We start from the raw sequence: 19,039 nt of genomic DNA, 5'->3' as shown, positions 1-19,039 counted from the left end.
GGCTCCTATTACCCCCCACCCCCTGTCCTGATTTTTCACACTTGCTGTCTGGTCACCCTAGTTTAAACTCTTATGCAGGGGGTAGGCTTGCTTCTCCCTCTCAGCCAGTCTCCCTGCTCCCTGCTGCAAGCTAGAGGGGAGCCCCTGCAGCCGCTGCTGAGAACCAGGCAGGGGGAAAGCACGGAGCTTAGCATCTTCAGCCTGGCTGGAGGAGGAGTCAGACTGCACCTTTTCTTACCGGTCCTCGGTACCGGCCCCTACTGGCTTACTTTCACCTCTGTATTCATTCCAGGTTCAGTAAAGAAAGGAGAGCCAGACTATAGGCACAGCAACAAGATAGTAAACATAGAGGAAGCACAGAAAAGGAAAAACTAACCCCTTGTATACTATAGGGAACAGCAAGTGACTTTTACACTAATTATTAAATTTACTGTCCTGATACCATACATCACCAAAGATCTGCTGTGGACAGATAGTGGACAGATTTGGAGCCCTCCCAGGGAAAAAGTGATTGTGTGGTTAATGAGAGCAGTTGTATTCAGAATATATCTGTTCTGAGCTTAACTTGTGCAACTGCTTTTGCTCTAGGATTTCTGTTTTTCTACATAAAACTTTTTGGATTTCAGTGGGAACTGGGTAACTAACTCCCCCAGCATCCTTTGAAAATCTCAGTCTTAGGGACTTTCTTTCTCACCTAAAGACAATAAAAGGAGTGATCTTAGCTAAAACAGGCAGCAGAAGGACAAGAGCAGTAAAGGACATGCCTTAAAAGCAAACTTGTGAGTACTGTTGGAAACATGTACAGAAAGGGCACAATTCTCCTCTCAGATCATCACAGTACAGTAACGCCTCACTTAAAGTCGTCCTGGTTAATGTTGTTTCGGTGTTACGTTGCTGATCAATTAGGGAACATGCCCATTTAAAGTTGTTTAAAGTTGTGCAATGCTCCACTCTTACATTGTTTGGCTGCCTGCTTTCTCCACAGCTGGCAGCCTCCCTACACCCTCCCCCCACACACACACACAGCGCCTCCCATCCGCTGGCAGACCCCACGGATCAGCGCCTTCCCCCTACTCCCCCTGTCTCCTGCCCACAGCAATCAGCTGGCTTGCGGAGTTTAGGAGACAGGAGGGAGGGGGCGGAGCAAGGAGTTGGCATGCAGGTTCCCCATCCCTCCCCTGCCTCCTGAACACCGCGAACCAGCTGATTGTCCAGGGCAGGAGGCGAGGGGAGAGGAGCGAGGACTCGGCGCGTCTCCCCCCTCCCTCCCCTGCCTCCTGCCTGCGGCAGTCAGCTGGCTTGCAGCGTTCAGAAGGGAGGGGAGGGAGGGGGGAGGATCGAGGAAGTAAAGGGGGAGGAGGTGGGGGGGGGAAGAAGGGGCGGGTCAAGGGTGGGGGTTTGGGGGAAGGGATGGAGTGGATGGGCCGAGGGTTGAGCCCCCTGCCCCCAGCAGGGTCAGTGCCTGTGCTTGCAAGAACAGCAAGAGGAGCAGTCAGACAATCCATCCTCTTCCACTCTCTGACTCCACCACCTCAACCAAGCTTCATACACAGCAGGGATGATTGTAGTATTACACTGTTTCTTTAAAATTGTTTAAAACGTATACCTGGATTAAATTGCTTGTTTAAAATTGTTTAAAATGTATATAAGGCCTTTTGTCTGGCAAAAAAAAAAAATTCCCTGGAACCTAACCCCCCCTATTTATATTCATTCTTATGGGGAAATTGGATTCACTTAACATCATTTCACTTAAAGTGGCATTTTTCAGGAACATAACTACAACGTTAAGTGAGGAGTTATTGTATTTCTCAGCTCTGGGAGTGTGTTTACTCCACATGTCTGGAGCTCCCATTGATGTCAAAGGGAGATTTACACTGGTAGGACAAGCACAGCTGAAATGCACTGGGCAATGTGGGTGTCAAACACTATGATTCCAATCTGATAATGTTCTACACCCAGTTTGCACTGGGGCAAATGACTATACAAGTTGCAGGGCTATGGAGAATCATGCTCTTTGTGTGTGTTTGAGAGCAGAATGTTGCACAGATGAACTGCTAACACCGCCTAAAACACGATTTTCTCTCCCTCCTTTGAAATGGTCAAGTTTAGACAGTAACTATGGGATGGGTCTATTGTAAATTATCACCCTCGCTGTGTATAGTTGGGAACATAAGGCAGAATTCTCATCTTTGTCCAACTCTAACCTGAATTTTACCGTGGATTATTTTGCTCTCAACACATGTACACTTAAGTCAAAATCTTCTGTGGATTTTGTATTTCCAGCAAGATTTCTTTGCAGACCATACAGTGTCCTGGCCACTGTGCAATAGTTAACAGTGTCGTGTTGTCATGGGATACTGCCACTTTTAACACTTCTCATTATTTTACTGGATGGAAGCCAGATAACTCAACCAGCCAATTTTCCCAAAAAGAAAGGCCAAGGGACCAGGAACTAATTACCTGAAAATGACTGGCTGAAGTAGAAACAAGTTATGTGTCATCAGCATTCATCATCACTGTCATAGGATGAAGGAGGAAGGAAAACAAAAACAGAAACATGGAGGATATGAGTTAAAAGCAGAGTAGTGAGAAAGAAAATCATGCCTCTTATTTGTACGGTGAACTTCATTCCTGGTGGATACCTCCACAGCTCACTATGGGTACAGTAACTGCGCAATGAGGACTCTGTAATGCCCTACATTTCCAGATGTGTGTATCTGGCACACAGGTGTTGGAGTTAATATACCTCAGCAGCCATATGCACTCGTCTCTCTTTTGGGAGGTGTTTCTGTGTATGCTTATGTGTGGGATCTTTATCCATAATAATTTCACATAAAGAGATAAGGCAGTTCACCAGCTCTCCAGGTACTCCATCCTTGAAGTACAGCTCTCATTACTCTCAGATTTCCATCTAACAGCCATCTGGATGACTTATTTTTTGACTATAATTAAGTACCACAAGTACCATAAGTACCACAATGCTCACTCCCTCTCGATATGTGAAACCCTTGAAGATACTTTAGATCAAGTTAAAATAAGGCTAGCATTTATAACAGCAATTCCTCCCAAGGACTTAAGAGTCAGTGATTGAGAAAGACAGAGCACTAATGAAAACAGTGTTAACACCAAGGATGGAACTTCCTTTCCGGAGGCTTAAAAGCACAAATATCAGTGGAACTTTGCATGGAAGAGGCAAAAATCTGATAAGTTATTTTGAACATGTATTGAGTAGATTTTCATCTAGTGTACATCGGTTTAACTCCATTGATGGACGGATGCCAATTTACACCATCTGAGAATCTAGCTCACAGTTTTAATCAATTTAATAACTAAACCAGACCGCACTGGTAGGTAGCAGTATTTTGATGGGTAGTGAACCAGAGACACTGGATATAACTAAAACAGTGGAAGCCATAGAAACATGTCCCTCTAACTGAATTTTGGTTAATATTATTATTAGAGCTAGTCAGAAAATGTTTTTCCCCCAGGGAAAATTTAAAAAAAACATGTCCAGTGGAAAATTTCGACTTCTTATTGAAAAAAGACCACTTGAATATATTCCAGTTTTTGCCAGTCAATAACTAGAATATTTTCAGACCCCCAAAAATAAACAAATAAAAGCTTTCAGGAAACACCGAAAAACAATCAGTTGAAAACTGCTGAACATTGAAAAATTCTTGTTGGTTTTGGCCATGAAATTTCAGGATTTGAGCCTTTTGAAAAATGTCTAGGAAATCAAACACTGGGCAAACATTTTCATTTAGTTGAAAATCCAATTTTGTAGAAAGAAAAATTGTGACAGAAAATACGCAACCAGCCTTAAGGATACTGTGGTAGTCCCCCTTGAATGTGAGCTAATCACTTAAGAAAATGGCTGAGCTATCTAAATCGTTCCACCTCAGCATTTATAGTATCCAAGTTATCACCTGTGGTCATTTTAGCTGCAAATATTGAGCTAACCAAAACCAAACAAGTTTTAAGGGTAACTGCTGTAACTAGAACTTGTGGGCCTTAATGCACGTGAACTATTATTTTAACTTTTTAAGAAAAAAAATGGCTCATTGCCATGAAAATGGACTGAGGCAATGAGTTCAGTGCAACATAGGAGAGAAATAAATATGTAGCATAGCAAATTACATTAATAAAAGTTGTGTGAGCCTGACTGATCCCAAATCCACTGAAGACAAAACCTCCTGAGAGCTTTTCTATTTTCTCCAGTGGGCTTTGGCCCAAGTCTGTGGTGAAGTGTTGGGATTGCACCTTTCAGTGTAGTGAAATGTATTCCCTTACTCACCATGCTCTGTTTTGCTACATACTCTCACTACGCGGGAGGTGGCTTGTTGGATCTATAGAGAGGAGCTGCTAGAAAAGATGGTCACCACCACAGGTTCTTTCCAATGTTTCCAAAAAACAAGCCCAGCAACAAATGGGATATGTGAATATGAGTATGATAGGTGGGTATGGAATGTTACAGAATCTGACGACATGGTTAGATGAAAAACCTGCCTGCTGTGACCAGAACCAGAGCAGTCAGAAAGTGCATGGTGCTAAAGGCAAGTAACCCAGTAAAGCTCTCTAACTGCCATCACCAGAAAACTCTTAATAACAATTAGAGTCCCACATCTGCTTCTGAACCCACCTAGTTTCCAACCAACTGCACTCTTTTAAGGACAATCACATTACGAGGTGCAGGATAAGGGTAATTTGGTTATAACCTCTTGTTTTCACTGAAATAATGTGAATGGAATACGAGTGAAATGGTAGGTTCCCCCTCCAAAGAATACAGCGCATGCTGGTGCTGGGATGTGGGGAGTTATTCTGAGAGAATAGAGATGTAATCAGAAAATCTCATTATACCTCAGAAGTCTGTACAAAGAACCAGCTTTCCTTCTCCCAGAAAACTGAAATAATTTGCTTTCAGTTAATGTTTTCTTCTTCCTACCGCAAGAAGTCAGATACCTGCAACCTATAAAAAGAATGCCCTGGCCAAAACCTAATCATCTCCTCCAAACTCTTTTAATATCGCTTTAAAAATAAATCATTCATACATTATTCTGTCCAGTATGCCAGCTATTCTTTTTCTCTATCCAATATCCTGTAGGTAATTCTGCTTACTGCAAAGCCAGAGAATAATACATTTGTGACCAGGCTAAGAGAAAGCCAAGAGATATAAGGGATCTGATTCTGCTCTTACACGGGTGTAATTCCAACCACTTGCATAGAACTAGGGAGCTATTTAGCCTTGATTCTTCTCTCACATCAGACCAATATGTTGAGGAAATTAGCTACTGTGAAGTCAGAATCAATAAGGTAAGCCTATTGAGACTGGTGCTCCAGGGTAGTGGGGCTTGCAAGTGGTAAGTAAGCAGTAAGCGAGTAGATCAATATCGTCTCCACCTGCAGGACTTCAAACACCACTACAAACATATTTGAAACTCATCAGTAGTTTAATTTATGGCTCTATTTAAAGTCATAGAGTTTCAGGTCAGAAGAGACTATCAGATCATTTAGTCTGACTGCCTGTGCATCACAGGCCACCAACACCGCCGAGCAGCTACACACTAAACTCAATATCCAATAAAACACTCGTGGCTGGCCTGTGTCAACTGACTCGGGCTCGTGGGGCTTGGGCTGTGGGGCTGGCTGTAAAATTGTACTGTAGATATTCGGGCTTGGGCTGGAGCCTGCACTCTGGAACCCCATGAGTGGGGAGGGTCCCACAGGAGACCAGACCACAGGCAGGGAATAGGAGAGACAGGTGCACCAATGCCTGAGGCCCCTGCAATGGCAGGGAATTGATAAGGTGAGATATACCCAGATAATCCCAACAAGTGACCTGCATCCAATGCTACAAAGGAAGACAACCTCTCCTTCCCCCCAACAAAGCAGATCATTACCAATCTGGCCTAGGGAAAAATTCCTTCCCAACCCCACATATGGTGATCAGTTAGACCGTGAGCTAAGCACACGAAAGAGAGGGAACATTCAGTGTCACTTCAGAACACTGGCTCATCCTGTCCAATGTCCCATCTTCAGCCCTGGCCACCTCCGATGCTTCAGAGGAAGGAGGAAAACAAAACAAACAAAACAAAAACACTCCCCATGGACAATACGTGCTTAACTTAATGCTTGGCAATAGTCATCCAAATGGATCTGCCTTGCTCTTTAATCATTTCAGATAGAACCTATTCCAGTGCTTCACTCATCATTTGTTTTTCTTTTAAACCATTTGATTGCCAGGCTCTCGTTCATTTGCTACGTTACCATTCCCCTCTTGAAAAAGTTGTGTGTAATTTAGCAGAATTTAAACTAACAGGGTTCTATAGAAATTACTCTAAAAACCAATAGAGAAACCTGTAGAGAACAAGCATTTTCTATAAAAATTCTCTTTTTCCCTATGGGTTGAAAGAGATGTCCCAGTTAAACCAACAGAGCAGGCTTTGCCTGAGGCATTCAACATCACTAGAATAAAGTATGCATCTGTCAGAGTGCATTCAGCAGCTGTGACCAAGACAGAGCTGTCCCCTGACCCTATTGAAGTCAATGCTATTGTGCCACATACTTCATTGGGATCCACATTTATCTCTGAATGTTTTTCTTTGGCAGATCACCACCGACAATTCTTCAGTTATTTCCCATCATGATATCCTGGACTTCACTGCAGGATTAAAAGATGATACAATTTTTACTTACCTAAAACCCACTTCATGATTAGTAATTCTGTCCATGAGAACTGAGTAGTTTTTACTCTAAATATTTGTTTGGGATGATCCGTGATGGTCTCGTTGGGAAGATTTTTCACTCCTTCAAACCGGTCTGAGGCATTCACTACTAACAGTCCAAGGAAGATTGTAAAAGAAACTGCATGTGCCACAAACTTCATGAAAGGGCTTCGGAGGATCCGTCCCAGCTGAAAACAAAATGTGTACAAGACAAAGGTTTTATGATGATTATTATTTTCCTGGTCTAGTTCCCATGTTTGTAAGTGTTTTTCTCTGTAACAGATGAGAGTATTTATTCTTTGGAAGTTTGCTGAAAACTCCAGAACTGAGCTACTCTTCATGTATTCAAGTCTATAGAAAGTTTGTTCTTTGCTGCTTCCAGATCATGCGCAGGGCATTATGAATTAGGCTAACTATTCGTTTAGGCTAACTGTAGGTCTTAGAATGTTCCATTTCTCTCTTACTCCCCACAGATGTTTGCATGATATCTAAATTGTCCTGTTCACTCTAAGGCAGAAAGGAACAAAAATCTATATTTTATATACGTCTGTGTTTATTTTTATATAGATATAGAGATATGAAAACATAGTGTATCAGACTAGTCTGGACCTAATTCTCCTCTCCCTCATCACAGTCTAAACTGGTATAAATCAGTCCCTGTGCTAGTATAATAAATCTCTGTGATAGCTGATTATCTAGTAGATCTCTCATTAACTTGTCTGACACAATATTTTCTATAAAAAGTTCTTTGATAACGCTTTTAATATACATCAGCATGCTAATTGTCTACTGTAATTATTACAGCAGTTACTGAGTTTCTCAATACACCACAATGACCTATTTTAATACAATAAATGCAGAAGTGATGTAAGCACTGATCTGAATCAAGTTCTTTTCAGAGTAACTTAAGTTTCTCTCATCCTTATTGAGAAACACCGTTACCTAGTTGTCTATTTAGATAACCCTTATCTCTACGAATTTCCCCTGAATTAAGACTATATTACCCCCGAAAGAATATGTCAGTGCTCGCCGTGTGATTATTTGCTTTTGGACCAATACTGTCATGAAGAGGCACCCATTCCACAAATGCTTTCTCGCTATATGTTGGAGATGAAGGATTATTTTCACAACCTTCCTTTGTATCTAATGTTTTGATCCTTAAACAGAGAAGAGATGTGGGAAGGGTTTAGACACTAAATTCCCCTCACTTTCCTCCCCTCTTCCTAAGCAATCAATTCCTCAAGAAAGAGCCTTGTCTTTGAAACTGGGTTTCAGTGGTTAAATCTATATATTGCTTTACTCTAGTTCTTTGACTGTTTCTGTAGAGTTTGACTATCCAGTCAATATGAAACAGTAAATATTTTAAAACCCAGAAAACAACTATGCCAAGATTCTTTAGCTTTAACAAAAATTAGTTCTGTTCAGTTTCTTATGTCTTTCGAGTGTCTGAATTTCTAAAACTGCAAATATATCTTTTAAAAGATTGCCAAAGCTGGTTAACCTGTTGAAAAATTTAGGTCAGATAAAATTCCTGAAAGAGTTTTCCAAATGTGTGAATAGAAAAATGTGATCCTTATCTCAGCCCTACAGCAGCCAAGCATTTAAGTACCTGCTTATGTCCCACTGAGGTCAATTAGAAATGCTTAAACACTGGCTTAGTGCTTTATCAAATTGAGTTCTGAGTTGCCACAGCAAATGATAGCTTTGTCTAAGTTGGGAGATTTTGCAAAAGTGTCCGACCATTGCTACCACTGATTCAGCTCCCCATTGCCAGGAACAATAGGTGTGTTAGTATAAGAAAGCATCAGCCACTGCTGTTTTAAAGACTGTGTTGTATACGCATGCTTTATGAAGGTTTAGTACTCATATGATTCTTAAATAGCTGGTGGCTGTATGAAGTCCTTTCTATACTACCACTCCCACCAGATTGCTACCACTGAGAGAGCTGAATTGCTGGTAGAAATGGCAGAAGAGTTGGGCAAAAATATCCTAGAATAGGTACAGCCCATGGAACCAATTGTGCAAACTCTTACTCATGTGACCCACCCTGATTCACACAAAGTCCCATTGTCTTCAGTGGGCCTCAGTCATGTGAGTAAGGGTTTGCACTATATGTTGGAATATGCATTGGTACTTCCTCTGAAGAAACCCCCATGGTCTCTGATCCATTTATGAATAAATGCAGTTTGATGCAATAAATTGTTTGAGTTGGTTTCCATCTTTATGTCAGCGTTCATTTCTGTTAAGATTGCTGTCGATGAAGCTGATCAGTGTCATAAGTTTATTTACCGGTTTGCAACATTTGGACCTAGAACAATGGGTCGCAAATTTTTTTACTGGTGACCCCTTTCACATGGCAAGCCTTTGAGTGCGACCCTCCCAATAAATTAAACACACTTTTAAATATATTTAACACCATTATAAATGCTGGTGGCAAGGGGGGCTTGGGGTAGAGGTTGGCAGCTCGCGACCCCCCATGTAATGACCTCGTGACCCCCGAGGGGTCCTGACCCCCAGTTTGAGAACACCTGGCCTAGAATCTGTAGCTCTCCAGGTCTTGATCTTTCTTGTCTGATTTCAGATCTGAAGAAATGCATTCAGTGCTTAAATGTTAAACTCGGTCAATTTTAAGACTAGGTGAGGAAGAACACATTCGTATGATGTAGAACCCACAGAAACCTTGCTCCAAACCTCAAAACAAGACAGAAAAGATTTGTTTTGAGGTTTCAAACAAGAGAAGTATCATTATCCCCCCACTTACAATTCATTTTTCATCGACTCCTTCACTTGACAAAAATGAACGCTGGAGGGAACTTGAGTCTGTTTGCAATAGCATGGGGGAGGGAAGCATATATGGAATGCAATTTAGGAGGATTTATTGTTTCATTCTTGATCTTTCTTGTTGTTCTGCTACTTCTCTTCCGTCTGATTTTACAGAGAAAAAAATGGGATAGAAAGTAAGATGAATAGAGATGTGATGCGCTACCCTTTGGAGCATAGAAGTGTGGTTCTCTAGAGACTTTGTGGATGCCTCCTTCAGGGCTGACATGCATCACTACAAAGAACTTTTTAGGAAAAAATCTCTGAAAAATGGGAGTCTGGTGAGTGAAAGAATGTCTGAATGAATCACCTAACCACGGCCCCAATTCAGGAAAGACTTACTCACATGCTTAAGTGCTCGCTTTCTTTCAAGATAGCCTGTAAACACATACTAAAAGTTAAGCTTGTGCTTAGCTACTGTCCTAAATAGGGATGCTTCCTGGAATCAAGATTTGTGTGAGCAGATGCATAGGCCAGTATGCAGATGAGTAAGTGGCTAAAATTGGGGGTGAACAGTTCAATAATATAATAAGATATACCTATCTCATAGAACTGGAAGGGACCTTGAAAGGTCATTGAGTCCAACCCCCTGCCTTCACTAGCAGGACCAAGTACTGATTTTTGTCCTAGATTCCTAAGTGGCCCCCTCAAGGATTGAGCTCACAACCCTGGGTTTAACAGGCCAATGCTCAAACCACTGAGCTATCCCTCCCCCCCATATAACAAGCTAGGAGCTGGCAGTAATCCTGGAGAGACAGACCCTACTATACATAGGAAATGTTTCAAAAATTTCCCATCACTTCTAATATTGGTTCAGTGCCACCATTATGAGCCCTAGTGTAGACAGTGCACCCGCTGCCAATGCCGTTTTAAGCCCAGCCTTGTTAGATAGTTGCACACAAAGACTGGCAGACTGTTTACACTAGGACTTCCAAAGTTTTTAACACCATTGCTGGTGTTAGTAGCAGTGGGAAATTTTTGAATATTGCTGTTAGTGTAGAGGGGGCCATAGGATAAGACTGGAACTATACCTATCATAGAATATAATTTTCCATATAAACACCAGTCAGGCCAAGGGAATTACAAATAAGAAAAGCCTGAAGGCGACTATGGACATATTGATCATTGCCTGGAACTTCTTAAGAAAACTCATTTTTAACGTATATGTTCCCAGTTCTATTCTGAATTAAAAGGGGGAAGAGAGCTCCAATGGACTACAAACTGTCTTTGAATTATTAGGTGCTCCCTTCTGCCAATGTACCCTTAAAACAGTTATCCATTGTATTACTGAAGGAAGCTTAGTGGGTTTTCTTCTTGAAGTGCAGTTTTTCATATCTTCAAAGAAATCTCATTTTTATCTGAGTGTTGCAGGAGCTGAAAGTGTTGAGTGGAATCTTTGTAGAAAACTGATGAAACATTAATTCTTTCAAATAACTCAGTGCCTTATGACAATTATATATAAGGCACAATCTAGTTAAATTCTGGGTGCATGACCTACTTGTTTGTACTACTGGCCCCATTACCTTATTAATTCCAAACATTGCTTTTCATCAAACAGGAATGCTTCCTGGAATCTGGGCTTGTGTTTGATTGTTACTGGCAAAGAGGACAGCAACAATCACAGAATACAAATCACAAAGAGTCATTTCAAAAGAACGGCTTGTTTCAGGACTGAACATCCATTATATATATTTTGAAAAGGAATAAAGCTAGGAGACATATCAAAGAGAGAAAACAAATACAAAATAGACAATATCAAATAAATAGAAGGGAAAGGAAAGATTCTAAAATAGGAAATAATTGAATCAAAGAGAAGGGGAACAATGTAAAGAAACACACGGCTGAAGGAAAAGCACGTAGACTTTTTTTAATATTAAGAATGTTTTTAAAAGGGGTAGGTGTGAAAAAAGATAACTGGAAGAAAAAGTTGGGGTTAGATACTCAGCTGGTATAAATTAAAATAGTTTCCTTGCTGGAGCAGTGATGGAGCTAGACCAGCGGCGGGTCTGGCTCTTAATTTGGAATGCACAAATGTACGAAAGCCACATGACAATTTGTACACTGAGAGAACTTTGTAAATTAGTGAGTGTAGCATTCAAAAGTGTTTGAATTAAATACCAGCTTTGGTCAGCCTGGAAAATGTAGCAGTGGTATTCCTTTAAGATCCACACACAACCCAACGTCTACCTGCTCAGGGCACCCAAATTAAGTACCACTACCAGCGGATTGGGCAGATCTTGAGAATTCCATCCTCCCTCTTCTCGCTTGCTTCCTTTGATTAGCAGTGAAATAGTTAATAATGTTGCCATAGGAATTATCATTAGGTTTAAGAATTAACATCTCATCTAGATGCATGGGTCAGTTCACACCTCTCAGAGTAGCTATTCCAGCATTGGTTTACACTCCTTCTTAACCATAAGGGCTAGAGATTTAAATTGTTTTGTAAAGCTTAGATTTCACAGCACATAATGACAGCCTCCAAACCATTAGCAGCTCACAAACTCATGTCAAGGCGGACTCGTCTGACTCCTGTATTTGGCCTGTTAACATACCATACTGGAATGGGATATCGTCTGTACAGTTTGGGATAAAGTCAATAATCTGCTCCCCTTTCAGAGGTAAATGAATAAAAGAGCCAGGGACCATATTGCTTTTAGTGCCAACTGATCGGTAGAGCTGAGTGCAAGAGAAGTTTTCATTTAGAGGCAAGTTCTGTTCTTCGATACACTAGCAGCAGAGTTGCTCTGATTATCCTGTAGCGTGAAATTTGGCTCCAACTAATGACTGCAAGATTTGGCAGATACATTTGAAGAACTGGTGTATTAGAAGCTACCCTCATTGTTGGTCAGGACTAACTCCTGTAGTCAGCATCCCAAGTTGTTTCATAATGGAACTTATTATTGGTGTCATATTAACAGCCAGCATTGATAAAAATGTGTTTTTGATTAAATGTGATGAAATTTATAAAAAAGTGTTCACATTCTCAATTAGCTTGAGAAATAGAAACTAGTCAGGGGTTATTTTGAAGGATGTTGAGTATTAAACATCACTTATAGTCTCATCTGTTTTAGAAGCCCTACATTTTCTAGAAGATTGGTCTTTTGAAAATTATAGTCTTTTCTTAATACCCATCAATGGATCTGTAACTTTTTGGACTTGGCAAACGTAGAAAGAATTCCTTACAGGCATTTAAAGGAAATGGGACCAAACGTTTTGAGGACTGAATCAACTAGCTATCACTTCTATTACTTTTAAGTAGGTTTGACAAGCCCTCTCCTGGAGATACAGTGGATGATGCGGCCAACTGTTGTTCAGTAAAAAAATGTTCTTCCCTCACCCAAAGTAGTGAAAAAGCTATTTATTGCTCAACCATATGCACATTTATTTCCCCTTGTCTGAGCATTTTCTCTCAGGATAGAAGTGCCACCACAGAACTGGTACTGCAGGCAATTGTTCAAACTTAATGACCAACTGATGGCTGACTCAGGTACTTTCCCGCTAGCTCTTCTTAATAGAACTTTCGGCAGCATTTAATACTGTCAATCCCTGGATGTCTATAATAGATACAGAAACAACTTTTAATGTTTCCTCATCTTCCCCCTCCCAAGTTTTGGAGACTGGGCCATATTATGCTATTAGGTACAGGGACTAAATCTACTCTTCTAGTTGACATTCAACAATCCACCTCTGGTTGTCATGGAATGCTAATTCATTTTTATGGTGTCCCATGACACCACTAACTAAAAAGAAAAACGGGAGAAAGAAATAGTAACACACACACACACACACACACACACACACACACACACACAAAAGCACCCTGGCAGAGAGGAGGAAGGACAGAAAAACAGGTTAAAAATGGAAAGAGATAGGAACATATGTTAGGATGAGCAAAGAGACAAGAAACATTTCCCCCAAGTTATTCACCCTTTCTGCTCTTTTTTCTTCTCCTTCTGTATCCCATTCAAATTCTTTCACCCGTTACCATTTTTTTCCTATTTCCATTCTTTCCTTCTTGCTTGTTTGATCAGATTTTCCATTTCCTCCACCCCCATCCTTATTATTTTTGAAGATTAATTTCAAAACACTCTCACTTGCTGCATTGCCAATGAGCTTGTTCTCACTCATGGCAAATCTCAGAGGACAACATTGTTTGTGATCTTAGTTTAGAAAGACTTTTGACATCATTCCAAGCATTGAATATAAATAACCATAAACAACATGCACCTTAACCAGTCTGTACCTTGCTGCAGGGAGCAATCCAGTATGCTATGGCGAGGAAAGGAAGGCCTACCGAGACTCCAAAGACAGCCAAGAATTTCACAGCTATAGACTGCTGACGTAAGCCTGAGAGATTTTCATACCACATGGTGAGCAGTTGCTGCTGACAGTTGGGATGAGCAACAAACTGTAAACAAAAAAGAAAAATTAAAAAATAAAGGTAACTGTAGCATTTCCAAAGAGCATGAGATTTCAGAAAGCAAACTGCTGTGCCTCAAACGTAGACTGCAGTATGGAGATAGACAGCTGGTTATAGTACGTTCTGCAGCCCAGCAGAGCCAAGCATGTTTTGTTTTTTGTAATCAGCCATAGCTCATTGTATAATTGTTCAGAAAATTGCAAATTAGTCTCTCTAAATATGTGCTCACTGGCAACATTTGTTCAGCTCTCAACTTCTGTTTCTCTTGCAGGGACAGACTTTGCTATACCTGATCAGACCAATGGCCCATTAATCTAGTATCCTGTCTCAGACAGTGGCCAATGCCAAAGGAGAGCTAATGTCAGGGGTGGAATTTGAACCTTAACTCCCGGGAGGACTGCAGCTTTAGCACAGCTCTATAGACTGTGCATCCCTTCCTCTTTATAATCATTACCACCATCACCATTAATAATAATAATAATAAGAAGGGACAAATCCTGAGGACTTCACCCATTTTTTATGCAGATTCTACATTAAAGCCACTAGGATATGAAGTAACCACTCTAGAATTAGGGCATACAGGCCCCTATTCAACAATCACTTAACTCCATTCACAGGCTTACGTCCATCCCTATTCAGCAAACATCTTAAGCACACGCTTAAATGCTTTGATGAACAGGGATGGACTTTTGCATGTGCTTAAGTGGTCTGCTAAACTGGGGCCATAATGAATATATCAGCAAACCAGTTTTTATTAAAGAATTAATCCCATCTCCTAGAACTGGAAGGGACCTTGAAAGGTCATCAAGTCCAGCCCCCTGCCTTCACTAGCAGGACCAAGTACTGATTTTGCCCCAGATCCCCAAGTGGCCCCCTCAAGGATTGAACTCACAACCCTGGGTTTAGCAGGCCAATGCTCAAACCACTGAGCTATCCCTCCCCCAAATAAAGGTCATTGAGTCCAGCCCCCTGTCTTCACTAGCAGGCCCAAGTACTGATTTTGCCCCAGATCCCTAAATGGCCCCCTCAAGGATTGAACTCACAACCCTGGGTTTAGCAGGCTAATGCTAAAGAAAAAGGGCCATTAGCAGTTTCAGAGCCACTGTTCAGATTTCATTTTCCAAGTAGCAAACAATGAGGTGAAGTAAAACTTATATTTAATCAAACCTTTGTCAAAGGCTAATGTATAGGGCAAATTTTTTTGTACAAAACAAAATTAACTACATATTAGTTTAAATGTTAAACCAGCATTAACATCTCCTTGCAGGAGTCAGGGGGAGAAATCATACATTTGGGAATATCAATTTGCTATTCAATTTGCGCTTCAAACGTGAACTGAGATGGGATTTATGCTTGAGTAAAGAGGAGTTATGAAACATTGCTATGGACTGTGACCTAGATGATAAAAAAGTTTTGCAGCTAAGTAGAATTTGTTATTCATCACTAATGTTACACTGACTACCCATAGACCCAACGAGACGTTTTTTTCCCCCCATTTGCATCATTCTATTGCTTCAACATAGTACAAAATGTTAGGCTGATCCTTGTAATTAGCAAGTGTAAACTCTTTATCTGAGATTATCTTTAAAATAAATGGAAGAACATTACTCACGGATCTGCAAAACAGTAAATGAGATACAAAATACACAAGACTGCTCATGTACACACAGTGTACAGGGATATTTCTTATCCCAAAGTGGAGATTCTTCTTCATTCTTTCTGCACCACAGAAAAGAACATGCTAGTAGCTGACAATCCAAAGGCCAGTTTCCTAACGGAAGAATTACAGCACCATTGGGTCTCATGGACACATTTTATTATAGAAGATTAAGAGGCTTTGGTTCCCATCTTCCCACAGAGTGATTCAATTTACAAAATGTATAATGTGACTACTTTTTAATTATGTTTCATTATGATTAAAGATAAGGATAATTAAAAGAAAAGATAAAAGGAAATATGTTATTATTGCAGTTAATTTTGTTAGTGAGGAAGGAGTTGTCCATTTGTGGGTTTTGAATGGTATTGAATAAGAGAAGATTAAAAATATTGAATATTTCTCCAGTCTTTCCAAAATTGGGAATAAAGAAAAAAGTCTGGATTTGAATGGATTTATAGTAAAATGACACAAAAAAAATGAAAAGGACAGAAAGTCTAACTAGTGCTTTCATATTAACTATCTTTGTGATAACACAAATGGGGTGTGTGTGTGTGTGAAATCACACTAATATCTGTTTATATAATGGAAAGTTACACTTGGTTAAAATGTGTTTTTAATTGTTTCTTTATTGCTAGTACAGATTGAAATACAATAACATGCTAATTAGGATTACTGTGAAACGGTGATTTCTGTTCGGCAAATAACAGCACTTTAATATATGCTTTTCAGTTAAAAGACAAGCTTTCGGGCCTATCTTTGGATTTACGAATACTGCTGAGTTGAGCTGAGCAAACAGTTCATAGTGAATTATTTATTTGACAAAACAAATTTTGCCTTTTTCTGTACACAAATTTTCCCTGGGGGAGTTTACAATTTTCTTTAATCCATATATTCATCTATATTTGCAAAAATAAATAAAACAAAAAATTCTTGGTCTATAAATAACTGGTCAGCTGTTCATGGTGAGCATTTCAAATTTGAGCTTAATTGGTGACTATGGCCATCTGACTATGAATTACAGGGGGTCCCCAATAGGGGAATGTGTTCCGATTTACGTTGGTGATCCAAATATCTGTCGTTTGCCCGGATCAGGACCGACGTGAATTTGAACATGTTCCCCTATTGTCCAGTACAGTACTGTATTTGAGTCCGCTGGCCATGTTCAAGGCTTATTACCTATGGAGAAAGTTCTCCATGCTGATTTAGGAGATGGCAGGTGAAGGAAAGCCCAGTGTAAATGCGTTTTGGAAGTCCTAAACACCTTGAATGGCGTGGAAAACATTGACGCGTCGTGGGAAGCAGTCACTTCGCAATGTATGAATGGTGTTTGGTGCTGTGAATGGCCAGATGCTGACCACAGCTTCATGGGATTTGATGCTGTTCCTGCTCTCGAGCAAGAAATTGTCACGGTAGTGAAGGATGTCAGCGTCGAGGAGGTAGAGGAGAATGAAGTACAGGAGTTGTTGGAGTCTGACACTGAGCAACTGACAAATGAGGAACTGATTGAGCTGGACCAACAACGGATATCCGAAGAAAGCAAGGATGAGGATGACGATGATGTCCCTCCCGCACCCCAATCCCAATCCCCTGCCCCAGCCTGGTGAAAGTGTGTGAGGGTGAGGGAGAGCAAGCAAGGGGGGTGGGGAGTGGAGTGAGCGGGGGTGGGGCTTCAGAGAAGGGGCAGGGCAGGGGTGTGGCCTCAGGGAAGGGGCAGGGCAGGGCAAGGGTCTTTGGGTTTGCTCAATTAGACAGTTGGCAACCCTACCGGGCAGGCATGTGGAAGCCCTGGCCATGCCGGAAGAGTGCGCGCAGCAGCGCAGCTGGCAACTCGCTGGGCACCAGCCAGTGCCGGCACAGCAATACCCAAGTGTCAGGTGGACCGCGTCCCCATGGATGTGGCTTGTGTGTGCGTGGGGGCCCACTGACTGTTCTGCCCTGGGGCCCGGAATTGCTGTTGGCGGCTCTGCATGCTAGTTACCATCCCAAAGAAATGAGCAGACATTTTAATCTATTTATTGTTTCACTGTTTCTGGAAACAGCTACAATGAAAAATGAAAAAATGTGGAAAATGAGAAGAAATTGCCATAAAAACTGGATTTATTGGAATGATTTATTTTCTCCTACACAATTTAGATTGGCAATCTGCCATAAAGCCCTCATGACATTCATCTTTTTCTGACTAATATTAAAAGGAGGGAAGAATAAAACCAGAGAGGGAAGATAGCTGATTAGAATTAATTCAAGTGCTCATTTTCTGATAGTACGCTACAATTTTTCATTATGTTTGCTCCATCAGATATTAATGACATTCTCAGTGACCCTTGGCTAATGCTAACTTTCCCTCTATGTTGATCAAAATGTCATAAATTGATCTTAGATTCTCATCAAACGCTTACATTACAGATGAATTTAACTTTCCTTTCTGGGGATCAACACTGACATTAAATTAAAAGATGACACTAAAGGCTTCGTTAGTATCCTGGGCACAGAAAATAACAGAGTTCAAAACAGACCAAAGGAAATGCGTTTTTATGATAGTGAAGTTGTAGCAAATGAGGAATTGTGATGTATTACATTTAATTCTAGAAGGCCAAGTTCTGCAGAGCTTTATCAAGCAGAACTCTCATCAACTCCAATTTGCCCAGTTAAGCACTGCAGACTATTAGGAACAAGTTATGACTGCTGCAGTGCTGGTGTACTAGACAGAAGAAGGGGGATAAAAAAACCCGACCTTCCCATAATGCAAATGTGCAAAGGGAAACAACAATTTGGCTACAAGAGAGGAGCTGTGCAGGGGAGTGAGATGGCATTAACGTTGTAAGGAGCACTAAGTGTGTGGGGGGGAGTGCGAAGGGGGGCACGGTGTGGATCGGGAAAGATGAGACTAACACTCAAGCTCCTGGCACACATGCAGAGCTGGACTGGGTGTAAACAGTAGCTAGACCTATTTAATGGCACCAGCCATTGTGGTTCTCCTCAGAGCTGTGTAAATCAGCATTTCTCCATTGAAGCCAATGGAGCCACACTTATTTATACTAACTGCAAAGCTAACTGGCCCTACGCCTTTGAACAGCTACATAGTTCAGAAACGGCTGCAGCAACCCTCTTCCTGCTCCTCATCACACCAGCGCCTGCTAGGAGGCATCCTTTGGTCCCTATTCCACATCCGTCATTGCCATAGCTCAGGCTGGTTACAGGATTTAAAATAAATCATGTCTATCCAGGGGGCACCATCTGATAATACATATAATCCCAGACACCCGCTACAGTGAGAACGTCAGACCAAATACAGGGATCAAGGCCCCCAAAGCCACAGTCTTGAGTTCTACAGAATGAAGTGGACTGCAGAGCTGAGGGCCCCCTAGCCCTCTGTGCTATTGTTACCTGCCAGGGAGCTCAGACTAAGGGTCTCCTCCAATT

General features: G+C 41.1%; 1 protein-coding gene across 7 annotated transcripts in view; it reads right to left on the bottom strand.

Moving 5' to 3' along the window:
* The window catches only part of TRPC7 (transient receptor potential cation channel subfamily C member 7), a 118,408-nt gene that overhangs the window by 44,982 nt on the left and 54,387 nt on the right, over positions 1-19,039 (bottom strand). For 5 of the 7 annotated variants that reach the window (XM_034780438.1, XM_034780437.1, XM_034780439.1 and 2 more), the window contains 2 exons: positions 13,786-13,950; positions 6,694-6,910 (listed from right to left, as the gene is read on the bottom strand). In XM_034780438.1, the coding sequence (XP_034636329.1) occupies positions 6,694-6,910; positions 13,786-13,950 (382 nt within the window). The remainder of the gene's footprint in view (positions 1-6,693; positions 6,911-13,785; positions 13,951-19,039) is intronic. The other 2 variants (XM_034780443.1, XM_034780444.1) reach the window with 1 other exon arrangement.

Source organism: Trachemys scripta, chromosome 8, assembly GCF_013100865.1.
Source record: "Trachemys scripta elegans isolate TJP31775 chromosome 8, CAS_Tse_1.0, whole genome shotgun sequence".
Taxonomy (NCBI): domain Eukaryota; kingdom Metazoa; phylum Chordata; order Testudines; family Emydidae; genus Trachemys; species Trachemys scripta.
The sequence above is the reverse complement of the archived record's forward strand: the minus strand, read 5'-3'. Positions and strand labels throughout refer to the sequence as shown.